Genomic DNA, 12,837 nt, shown 5'->3' on the forward strand with positions numbered 1-12,837 from the left:
TTGTCTGTTTCCATCAATGCCTTTGCAGCCTACCTGCCCTAGTACTCAGGAGAAAAACGAAAATGGGCTGCTGTCCAAAGTTCTTAATGGCCAAGTGTCTCTCTTCTCCTCTCACAGAACCGTCCACACGCTCATAGCTGTAGCCTTTACAGAGAGAAAGAAAAACAGAAATCTTAACCCTTTTCAAGTAGTCTTTGGGGAATAAAAAATTAAGCCCAAAACTAAAGGCCAATTTTGTCCCTTTGCATATACAGGCACGACCCTACTTTAAGCAAATCCCATGGGAAAAATTTAAACTAACAGGGACAATTATCATTTTACAAAAGAACTCACCATAACATACTCCTCTGGATTTTTTAAGTACATGCAGTTGAAGTCGTTGGCATTTACGGAATTAATACTCAGTTTTGACTATTCTCAAGCAACCCTGAGCATCTATCCTTATGGTAGTTACAATTTTGCTGAGACGTAATTCTTATGCAAACAGAAGACAAGTGCTTGGAGGCAGGTGAGTGAGCCCTTCTAACGGCCCAGCAATCTGCCTTTCAAAGACGCTTTAAGAGTTCACCACCTGTCTCTGTGCATCCATGTGTGGAAGGGGAGCTACAAGCTCAGGCTGTCTGTGCATCTGGGGGCCCCTCAATAGCCAGTGGCATGTGCCAGCATCATTTCTGCAAGTGTCCGCTGGACCAGGTATACTGCGGAACTCAAGACACCCGGTCTGAACTACTTTTCTAAATTGTAAGGTCTGGAGCTGATACTTATTCAACACTGGGCTCAAGATCAACTCATATTAGAGGCTTTTCTCATCATCTCACACAAATCTTATTACATATTACACAGACTTCCCAGGTAATAACCAAAATTCTTTATTGTCTATATAGAAAAAGTTGCTCTTACTTTTCCCCTGGCTTATCTGGTATCTCTATAATTTCAATATTCGCCTTTTCACTGATCATGTATAAGTGCCCAACTGTTGAGGTGAATGTTACAAGACACTAAAAGCTCTAGTCACCGAAACTTTATCATACATTTTCAAAAACACAACATTTCCACAACATTTGCTCTACAGTCCATAATTTTAAACCACGTGACAGACGGGAAAGTGGGTGTTTACTTCTGCCCACGTGCCTCTTCTCTGCTGTCCATCCTTGCCTTCACACATCACTCTCCTCTTGCCTTACTTTTGATTTTTTGGTTCTGAGTAATGTTCTCACCCTGCTTTCCTTTGTAATATTCTCATATCCCATATTCTTCTTCATGAACCTATCTGGACTGTTAAGTCTAACAGAGCCTTAGGTAATGTAGTGGCCAAAAGGTGTCACCTCTGTAATCCATATAGTCTTGGAGAATATCCAACATCTGGGTCATTTGGGAGAAAAGTAAAACCCGATGGCCCCTGGCAAGAAAAAGAAAAGGAAACACTGCCAAGTCTAGTGGTATTTAAGGTCAATTTCCTTCAGGCAAAATTTACCAAAGAATACAAGTTTATAAATAAATACCAAAGTAGAAATATAAATGGCATATGACTTATAGACTGCCTCAGAAACTCCAAATGTTTTCTATGAGAGTACACCTCCACAGGTAGCTGTATCCCTCAGAGCAGTCATCCTCAAACTAGAGTGGACATTATTCCCAGGGGACATGTCAATGCAACAGGGGATATAAGCCCTAGAATAAACAAGGTGCCTCTTTCTGGAATGTCACTTTGCTCAGTGGAAAGAAATATAAGCTTTCACTTTAGTAGCAAAATAAATACAGATATGTGAAGAGTAAAATGCAAAATTCAAATGCACAAAAAAAAAAAAAAAAAAAAAAAAGAAAGAAAAACTGGAGACTCTGTAGAAAGCTGTGGTTAGTCATCTACAACCCTTCCCTGTCGGGGGTGTAAAGTTACTATCCTCTCATCTACAGCTATATGGGTTGAAAAGTCTGAGAAGCATTACTTTAGAGAAGCAAGGGGTAAGTGACGTCTCATCTTCCGTAATACCTGAGAAAATTTTTATATAGTGAGAGGAGAGAAGAAAGGAGGAGGCAAAATGATGGAGTAAGTCAAGAACAAAGTCAGGCTTAGAGTCCCTTGTTACTTGCTGTTATTTTAAATGTGCATAAACAAAGAAGCACAGCACTGTCAAAACAACATTCTCATTATAAAAACTTATTTAATCTGAGCTTGCAACAAGTGTAAGAGGAACAATCATGGGAAACTCTTTCAAGATTCAAGCCCCAAACAGGTAGAGAAAGCATTGAACCTGAAAACCTCAATTCTTTTTTTTTTTTGAGACGGAGTCTCACGCTGTTGCCCAGGCTGGAGTGCTGGAGTGCAGTGGCGCGATCTCGGCTCACTGCAAGCTCCGCCTCCTGGGTTCACGCCATTCTCCTGCCTCAGCCTCCTGAGTAGCTAGGACTACAGGCGCCCGCCACTGCGCCCAGCTAATTTTTTGTATTTTTAGTAGAGACGGGGTTTCACTGTGGTCTCGATCTCCTGACCTTGTAATCCGCCCGCCTCGGCCTCCCAAAGTGCTGGGATTACAGGCTTGAGCCACCGCGCCCGGCCGAAAACCTCAATTCTAATCTCATTTCTGCCATTTGTTGGCTGTGTGACCTTGGGCAAGTCATATAACCTTTTTGGGTCTGTGAAATAAAAAACTGGCCAGAAGGCATTTATAGGTCCTTCTCCAACTCTAACATACTTATGGCAGATATATGAGAACCAATTAAATACAGTAAGACATTAAATTATTTAACTTGCACATTCCTAAAGTTGAGCAATTTTGCCAAATCCAAAGTTTTATAATTAGTTCAGCCCATACCTAAGACAGTCATCCCAAAGGGATAATTCTGAAACCCATGGGAATCTGGGCTTTTCCTAGACTCCTCTAGAAAGACAGAACTCTGGTGACTAGGAGGATTAGGCATAAGCTGAAGACATGGCTGCTGAACACTAACTAAACCTGGTCTTTTTTTTTTTTTTTGAGATGGTGTCTCACTCTGTCACCAGGCTGGAGTGCAGTGGCGTGATCTTGGCTCACTACAACCTCGGCCTCCCGGGTTTAAGCGATTCTCCTGCCTCAGCCTCCCAAGTAGCTGGGACTACAGGCACAAGCCACCATGCTCAGCTAGTTTTTATATTTTTAGTAGAGATGGGGTTTCACCATGTTGGCCGAGATGGTCTCAATCTCTTGACCTCATGATCCGCCCACCTAGGCCTCCCAAAGTGCTGGGATTACAGGTATGAGCCACAGCACCTGGCTCTAAACCTGGTCTTCTAATGCGCAACCCATGTCTCTGAGAAAGTCCTCCAAGTTCCTCTTGAGTTTAAATCAAACCCCACAGGTTAACAGAAATGAATGTTTACTGAGCCTTCATTATGTGTCAATTCAATGCAAGTTACTAGCAGGCAACTATAAAAGAAATGCTCAGTGTTGTCTCTGTCCTTGTGGAACCAAACAATATATAGTTGGAGTGATACGGTAAACATACGCCAATTAACCAGACAGCAGATTAAGGCAGCACATTGCCAAGTGCTGGATTAGGATCAAAGTGCTGTAGGAATTCAGGAAAGGAAAGAATGATTGTGGAAGGGGTAAGGTGGGGTGGTATAGAATGGGGTGGGAGTGTAGCCACAGAGAAGGCAGAACCTGATTCAGCGTTAAGGAAAAAAAAGAAAACTGGAATTGGCCTGAACAACTCAGTGAGTTCCTCAGTAGTCAGGTCTTAACAGTCGTTAGCTCAGAGCAGCAAATGTGAACCTACCCAGAATACAGGAATGCTAGTAGCTTATCCAGCAGGTGAAGCTTCCCACTGGCCTCAATCAGGTGGTCTCCAACTTCAAAAGGCTCCGGCTCCACACCTAGAAAAGAAAGAACCCACTCCCAGTAATGTGCCCTCAGTAAGGGCAGAAGCCAATAGCTAGGCTACAGGAAGAAAAGCCAAAAGCTCCTCATGTAAGTAGTTGTTTGCATGACGATCTCAGTCCTGTTTAACACCAATTACAGAGCCTGGCACATCCAACAAGCCTAATAAACATCTATCTAAGGAATAAAACCACTCTTCAGGAAACTGAGGCATAAGAAGATGCTAAAGGTCAAGGAGACCCAAAACTGAAATCTTGAGACTCACTGTATAAGTCAAAATGGCAGTCAGAATAATCTGGAGGGCTTCTTTCAAAACCTATGTGTTCCAACACCCCCTCCTCTTAAAAAAGTTCTCATATGCACCTACTTGAGATTTTGTACAATCTTTAAACAGTTCGTAGCACTACTTGGCAGAGATTCCCTTAAAATGACTGCAGCAAGCCCTCTGTACTGATCCTATCTAGAGTCTCAGCGGCCACAGGAGTGCCTGCTCCAAGGGCTACCAATCAGGGAATCAAAAAAGCCCCAGTCTGAAGAAAAACAAAAACACCACACATCAAAATTCCTAGGATGCAACTAAAGCAGTGCTCAGGGGAAAATGTACAGAGGTCTGTATGATGAAGTGGAAGCAACAAAGGAGACTGAGAAGGAGCAGATGGAAAAGATAAAGTATATCCCAGAAGCTGAGGGAGGAAAGTGCTTCAAGAAAGAAATGATCAACTGTGCCAAAGGCTTCTGAGAGGGTAACTGAAATGTGAACTGACAAATAACCATTGGTTGGGCAACAGGGAGATCATTAGTGAACCTGGAATAGTGGTGAGGAAAGGCTGACTGAGTCAGTTCAAGACAATGGGAAATCTAATCATGAAGAAATGATTTTTAAAAACCTAGATTATCACGCATTCCACAAAACCAATGGTCTTGACTCTTCATGTCATGAAAGAAAAAAAAGGGGGGAAAAAACACTGAAGAATGTTTCCAGACCATAGAAGAAAAAAGAGACATGGCAAATGCAATGCAGGGTCTGCAGGGTCTAGGACTGGATCATGGATTTAACCAAAAAAAGAAAAACATACCCAGAAGGGATATTACTGGGACAACTGAAGATATCTGAACATGAACAATATACGAGTTAACACCAATACAGAGAAATTGAGAATAAACAAAGTAGACAAAGAAAGTATATCCAATTATTTTGAAGAATTTTGGTATGATTTGGCCACAGAAACATTACCAAAGAATAATGTGGGAGGAAAAGGCAGTGCCTCACCATCAAACAAATATGGGTGATCCACACACTTTCGAAGCTGGGACAAGATGTTCTGTAGTTTAACTTTCTTTGCCGTCTCATTTTCAAATGCATCTGAAATTTAAAAAGAGAGAGAGAGAAAAGAGACGGATGGCCTACTGAACAAAAAAAAAAAAAAAACCAAAACCCTGAGTTTTTATAAATAACCTTAATCATTTCAATTATATCCCTTGAACCTATACTAACCTCCCAAATTTCACTGAATTGTATGGAGAATTAACAGCATGTTCACATAAACTTTTCTTAACCATTTTGTTTTAAGAAAGACCCTCCGCTATAAATTGAACTCAGGAGTACTCTGTTACTCTTTAGCAAATTCTAAACGTTCTTTAACTGTTGTTGTGGTGTCAAGGGACAAAAAAATGCAAATTGAGAAATTATTTCATTTCTATCTCTCCTTTGCCACTGCCAATTCCTCCCAGTGAGTTTGATTCAACAAAAAAGTTTTGCACTCTCTTAAATACAGCAGTTCCCCCTCATCCATGGGGAATATGTTCCAAAGCCGTCAGTGGATATTAGAAACCACGGATAGTACCAAACCCTGTATGTATTCTGTGTTTTTTCCCCATACATACATACCTATGAAAAAGTTTAATTTGGCACAGTAAAAGATTAACAATGACTCATAATCAAATACAATTATAACAATATACCACTATTCACAAGGTTACAAACAGAAGAGTTGTTCTTAGCAATCTCAGCATATAATTGTTTTTCATTTTTTTATTGAGAACTTTAACCGTTTTTGCTTAAAGGAAGCACTTTATGGCTTCTTTAGCATATCCAAAATGCAGGCATCACTACTCTTGTGCTTTGGGGCCATTTGTAAGTAAAATAAAGGTCACCTGAACAAAAGCACTGTGATACCATGACTATCAGACTGATGACAGAGCAGGCTACTAACGCTGACAGCACGGATCCGCAGAACAAAAGGAGGATTCGTGTCCTGGGTGGAACAGAATGAGATTTCCTCATGCTACTAGCAACAGAGTTTGATTTAAAATTTATGAATTATTTTTGGAATCTTCCATTTAATATTTTCAGACTGCAGTTCAGTGCAGAACTGAAACCTTGGAAAGCAAAACTAAAAATGAAGGCAGACTACCCTATCTCACAGGGTAGGAGGATGAAAGGCATGACTGGGACACCTGGAATGTTTGCTTAATTACAGGCACTAAGAAAAACTGAGTGAGGGGAGAAAAGGAAATTTCACAACTGCAACAACCGAGGCTGAGTTAACTAAATATTTAAGATGCTCCGCCACCGTCCCACTGTAGCTGACCATAATTATTCAGAATACAAAATTCCATCCCATATTCTTGGGATCATACAAATGAGTGTGATTATAAAATATTTTACTACATGAAATCACATCCTCATTTAGTTTCTAAATTGACAAGTGCCCTCTGATTACCTAGGTCTTTCATCAAAATGGCCTTGTAGTATTTCTTCTGCAATGCTGACATGCCATGGTATATCACTACTTCTGTCTTCTTGGGAAGCTCTGTAGCTACGTCAGCTTTCACTCGCCTCAGCAGAAACGGCTGCAAGAGTTTGTGCAGTTCACTTGCTATATAAGAAAAAAAAAATACAAGAAGTGTCGGACAAAAGTAGAACCAAGGCAATGAACTACTAGAGAACTTAAAGGAATTTATTTTTGTTTCTCATTTCACAATTATTCTGCATTCTAGGCCAGTATGGTCATTTTTTATAGTATTTCTTCCTTCATTAGGATCTTCTTTTTTCTGGAATCAGGACTGGTTCTTAGCCCAAGATCTAGAAACACTCAAAATAACTTGATTCTTACTTATCTCGTTTGCACAAAGCTCTTTTGTTTCCAGAGTATTTTTGCATTTAATCTCATTGATCAGCAAAACAGCTTAGAAATTTCAAGTGAGGAATACTGTCCCCATTTTTATAGCTAAGTGAGGCTCAGAAATTAGGCAGCGTATCCAAAGTCACACAGCTGGATGTGAATGTGGCCAGCATTCAAATTTGGTTGACTTAAAAATCCCTTATTCTTTCCCCAGGTGTCTTGAATTTCAAAAATTATTCTAAATTAGAATTACACTACCTTTAGGATTGCCAGATATGCAAATGGAAATACAGGTGTCCAGTTAAATCTGAATTTCAAATAAATAATGAACAACTTTTTAACACAAGTGTGTCCCATGTAATACAAGTATGCCATGCATTTGACTAGAAGTCTTATATTTTATCAAGTAACCCAAAACATGGGAGTAATCAGAGCAGGTTCACCAGGTAATCTTCAGTCTGTGGTCTGGGGATTTTTGCTGTGAGAAGCCCCCTCAAATTCACACTTACCTAGTACATACAAACTCACTAGTTGAGATACCTCCCATCTGTTTTCAAAAATCATCCCAGGATAGTATCACAGGGATATATAGATAATCCTCCAACACAGAGGGGCAAAGATACAAGAACAGAAGACTACAACTCTTGGCTGTATGAATGAGGAATGGTTCCCATCCCACAATTCTGGTTTTGGTGCAGCATTAAAAGAAATACCAGTGCTGTAGAATGCTGAACAGTAGTTTGGGACTACAGCACCCACATACTCTTTTCCCTCAGGAAGTGACATATAAAGTTAACAAAGTCTTTATAGAAATTACAAGTTGGGAAAAAAAAGTCTACAAATCAGCAGGCACTTTCTATTTCTTCCAAAAATGAACTAAAGAAGCTCTACTGCAAAATCACATAGCAAACAATTAAGAGAGTCATGAATAGCAGACAACTGGGAACAACATGTGTGATCTAACGTCTCCCTAATATCTGCAGCTCTCTGTCTCCCTGGAAGGTGTCCTCTGGTCATCAATTCTCCTTCTTTTCTACCTATAACCATTATGCATGAGGATGGTTTCTGTGCCAAGACTTCTTGGGGATGATTTGTTGGAAAGGAACTTGCCTGACTCAGACTCTTTCTCAATATCCTGGTAGCGTTGAACAAAATCTCCCACCTCTTCCTTGGAAAAGAGATCAGGCTCCACAAAACTGAGGAGGGAGTAGAGCTCTTGGAGGCTGTTCTGGATGGGAGTTCCGGTCAACAGGAGACTGAAAACCACTGAGAACTCAAATACACAAATAAATAAAATAAAAATTCCGTAACACTGGAATGCAAGGCTGAGTTACCCCATCACAACCTTTACCCACACAGAGAGAGGCATGATTTAATGGAATGACCAAGGGGACATGAAATCAGATGGCTCAGGTTCAAGCTGCATACTAGCTGTTTGATGCAGGAAATAATACCTCTTCAGTTTCAACTATAAGAAGGGGATAATAATCCTGTGAAGAAAATACTGTTATATGAGGAGGTAATAACACTTTGTGAATTCTGAAGTACTGCATGAGGATTTAATATGGCTGTTATTATTCAATTTATGTGGGGATTCAAACTATGTGTTACTACCTGTGTGGGGGAGTCTACTGAGCTATCTGAGACACAATGCACATGCTCATGCAGTTTGAAAACCCAACACTACAGCATCAGGCCCCGCCACTGAAAGCAAGAAGTAAGATTTATAATAGGAGGCTGTCCTTTTATAAAATTTAATGGTGTGTCAGATGCAAGATGTCAAGATTTCTGGATGTTTCTGGACATAGGACGACAGAGAATCTCAAATGGAGAAAAAATTTTCTTAAATTTTGAACAACAGAGAAGAACATCAAGAATAAGAGACAGATGAAGTAGGTTAGGAAAAAGAAGATATTCGATCAAGCAAAAGATATTCTCTAAGCTGACATTCACAAGAACTTACACCAGTAGAATTAAATAATACATCAAAAGGGGGAAGCCACATCTTGACATCTTGAGTATGTATATCATTTTTTTTCTTTTGTTGAGACAGGGTCTTGCTCTATCACCCAGGCTGGAGTACAGTGGCATGATCTTGGCTCACTGTAACCTCCTCCTCCCTGTTCAAGTGATCCTCCCACTTCAGTCTCTGCAGTAGCTGGAGCTAACAGGCACTTACCACCACACTCAGCTAATTTCTTAATTTTTTTGTAGAGACAAGGTCTCACTATGTTGCCCAGACTGCTCTTGAACTCCTGGGCTCAAGTGATCTTCCTGCCTCGGCCTCCCAAAGTGCTGGGATTACAGGTGTGAGCCATAACACCCAGTCTGTTTTAAATGTCAAAACGTAGTATGTAAATGTATATATATACACACATATATACACATATATACACACACACGTACATACACAAGTGTACTGTATTTTGATATTTAAAATAATATACATTTTGACTTCTTAAGTATTATATGCGTATATACACTACTTTTTGGGTGTATACACACAGCAAAGATTATGGCAGCATATACACCATTAAAGTGTTAATGTAGGAGTAGGATTACTGGAATATTTTCCTTTTCTTCTTGTCTTTCTATATTTTGATTTGGAGGGGGTCATAGAAGACACTGCTTTTATAATACAAAAAAATGATAAATGAATAACACAATCAATGAAAACATACGTAAACAATTTTTTTTTGGCCATATTCCTTTTTTGTTTGTTTCTTTTTAAATGTCTAATCAATGTCTACCCATTCATGCTTGTTCTGCTTGTTAGGTGATGTTTTTGTAGTATTTCAAGTATGGGAACTCGTCAAAAGAAATGTTTCCAAAAATCAATTCACATTCTTACAATATGTGTTCACCAAGTAAAGAGCTGAAGTAAATGAAGGCTGTGAGGTCACAAAGGAAACCAAGGCTGCTAGTCACTACAGGTAACTTAACCTATGACACAAATTAACATTTTGATTCAGTTAGGTCCATTTTGGGATCAAAATTATAACTGGGGTAAAGATTAAGAGACTATCTCTATTTGTAAATAGTATTTTGTAAGCTTTTTTCTGTGTGTATAAAATACTTTGCAAACATTTTCCATGTTATTAAATATTCTTCTACATAATTGTTCTTGGTAGCCTTACCTTTTGCAAATGCACTGTGTGAATGTGGCATACATTGTACAACCAATTCCCTATATTTCACATTTAGGTTGCTTCCAACTTTTATAAACTGAAAACAATATTAGGGGGAAAAAAAAAACAACCAACAGCAGTATCCCCCTCCCCATCTCTCAGTCCAATAAATAAATGTATTTTCTTTCCAACCAACTAGTTATCTGCAACCCAAGCCTCATCTAAAAAGGAATGCTTAGATGACCCAGAATCATTTCTTCACTTAATCCCTTTGAGCCTTAGTTTCCTTATGAATAACAAGAAAAGGCTCTGGGGCCAGCAACAGAGCTTAGCTTCCCCGCTCAATGTCCAGGTTCTTTTACTATGCGTGCTTCTCTCCTCCCATTGTAAATTAGTAAACTGGCACAGTAGTTTATGAAGTCATCTTTTATAAGGTTAGATGCCAGGATATGACAACTGCTATGGATTGAATGTGTTTCCTCCAAAATTCAGGTGTTGCCAATGTGATAGTATTAAGAGGTAGTGCCTTTAAGAGGTGGTTAGTTCATGAGAGCTTTTCCCTCGTGAATAAGATTCAGGCCTTTATTTAAAAAAAAAAAAAAGTGTCATGCAGCATTTGGATAGCCTGCTCTTCTGCTCCCTCTTGCCCGTTCACCTTCTGTCACGTGAGGATGCAGTTAAGAAGGTTCTTGCCAAATGTTGGCACCTTGATTTTGGACTTCCCAGCCTCTAGAACGGTGAGAAGTAAATTTCTGCTCATGTGAATTACCCACTCTGTGAAAAACAGACCAAGACAAGCTCTCAGAAGGAGATACTGTTAAAAGTCCCTACAAAGAAAGCAAAGGACACCAGGGATAGAGGGGGCCCCACCAGGGGACAGTAACCTTTGAGACTGGGCTAATAATACACAGTGATCATATCTACATTAAGACTCTAAAAACTGCAACTTTTAGGCCAGTAAATATAGAATTCGTATCTAAGACTTTCCTCCAAATGACCTTTAAATTTATCAATTGGTTTATTATAGGACAAGGAACAAACTTCAATTATCATCACAGAAATTAACATATAAGGTCTCATCAATGAACAAACCTTTACCAAGTCAGTAAGAAGAAGGGTATTTCACATTGCACTGACTCCTCAGAAAAAAAGGACCAATCTAGGCTACAATGATATTTCTCATCTACTTTGCCAGAATGATGCAAGAGATCCAGAGAAAGGAATGAAAGCAAGTGTATTATGCTCAAAAGTAAGACAAAGACAAGAAACTGGAGGTAATATTCAATAGCATGTAATTGGTCTCTTTATGACCCCAGGTGAACTATCAAATTTTTTCAACAGGTAAATTGGGGGGAGGGGTACATGTCTTGATATATCTACTATTGCGTAGAGAAGAATCATAAGATTTTTTAAAAGAAATTGTCCCTTTGAAGATGATCAAAACAGAGTTGAAACATTTCTGAAATAAAATGCATTTTATTGGGGTAGGGTTCTTATTCACCAGATATTAGTAAACCTATCTCCTATATAAAAGAAAGAAGAAGTTAGGCCATATTCAGTACTACTTCTGTCTTCCATAAAATGTTTATTTAGCTCTGCGGAAATCAAACTCGAAAAAAGGTTTCAATTTAATTGACTCTATATAGGCCTAAACTAGTATTTTTTTAAGGGAGTTATGAAGAAAAGATGAATATGTGGAGCACAGAGAATTTTTAGGGCAGTGAAACTACTCTGTATGATACTATAACAGTAGATATCATGGTATTGTACATTTGTCCAAACCTACAGAATGCACACCACCAAGAGTGAAACCGAATGTAAACTATGGACTTTGGGTGATAGTGATGTATCAATGTAGGTTCATCAGTTGCAACAACTGTGCCACTCTGGTGGGGTACGTTGATAACGGGGGAAGCAGTACATGTGTGGGGACAAGGGAGAGCTGTACATGTGTGGGGACATATGCATGGGAAACATCTGTAGTTTCTGTTCAATTTTGTTGTGAATCTAAAATTACTCTAAAATATAATGTCTATTTTAAAAGAAGGGGTTATATAAAAACTAAGGCTACACTGTAAGTTTACCTCTGACAAGGTCTTATGCAGCAGGGAGCTTTGGTTTTTCAACCTGTGAGCTTCATCCACAACAAGAACACTCCAAGGGAATCTGTGAGAGAAAACCCAAGCTTTCAGTTTTGTGTAATTTAAACACATATTTCACAATCAAAAGTCTTACTACAAAACTGTGCCTGTTATTAAAAAGACTAACAGTAAGCCCCTTCTATTACAAGTGCTACCAAATTACCTTCCTATCTGAGAGGCTACCATGTGCATAATACAGTATCTGGATAAGGTAGTAAAACTAAGGGATTTTTTTTAACAAAATGGGAAAGACCTATGAAGAAAGGAAGAAGCCAGAGACAGAAAGGAAAAGGAAACATTTATGATCTATTACTTTGTGCCAGACACTGACCTCAGGGCTTTATGTGTTATTTAGTCCAAAAGAACATAGCAGGCAGACAATTGTGCTCATTTTACTAACAAAGACACTAAAGCTCAGAAAGGTTAGGTGACTTGGTGGAGGTCATAAAGACAGAGCTGACGTTCAAACACAGAAGAAAAAAATCAAGAGACAGTGGTGCTGCAGGAACTTAAGAAATGTGACTTTAAAATGGGGAAGTGGTGAACAGAGTCAAATCTCACAGAGATGTCCAGGAAGATACATCCA

The 12,837-nt window shown here is 39.2% G+C and overlaps 1 protein-coding gene across 15 annotated transcripts in view; it reads right to left on the reverse strand.

The window, feature by feature from the left end:
* CHD1L (chromodomain helicase DNA binding protein 1 like) overlaps nucleotides 1-12,837 on the reverse strand; it is a 55,167-nt gene that overhangs the window by 23,443 nt on the left and 18,887 nt on the right. For 5 of the 15 annotated variants that reach the window (XR_012415634.1, XR_012415633.1, XM_073997058.1 and 2 more), the window contains 6 exons: nucleotides 8,093-8,255; nucleotides 6,581-6,736; nucleotides 5,128-5,220; nucleotides 3,757-3,853; nucleotides 1,326-1,399; nucleotides 34-144 (listed from right to left, as the gene is read on the reverse strand). Coding sequence is in view for 6 of the 15 variants with exons in the window: in XM_073997058.1 (XP_073853159.1) it covers nucleotides 34-144; nucleotides 1,326-1,399; nucleotides 3,757-3,853; nucleotides 5,128-5,220; nucleotides 6,581-6,632 (427 nt within the window). In the remaining 9 variants the exon portion in view is untranslated. Of the gene's footprint in view, nucleotides 1-33; nucleotides 145-1,217; nucleotides 1,400-3,756; nucleotides 3,854-5,127; nucleotides 5,221-6,580; nucleotides 6,737-8,092; nucleotides 8,256-12,194; nucleotides 12,277-12,837 lie in introns of all 15 variants that reach the window. The other 10 variants (XM_045380149.2, XM_065546946.1, XM_045380098.2 and 7 more) reach the window with 5 other exon arrangements.

This window comes from Macaca fascicularis, chromosome 1 (genome assembly GCF_037993035.2).
Source record: "Macaca fascicularis isolate 582-1 chromosome 1, T2T-MFA8v1.1".
Taxonomy (NCBI): domain Eukaryota; kingdom Metazoa; phylum Chordata; class Mammalia; order Primates; family Cercopithecidae; genus Macaca; species Macaca fascicularis.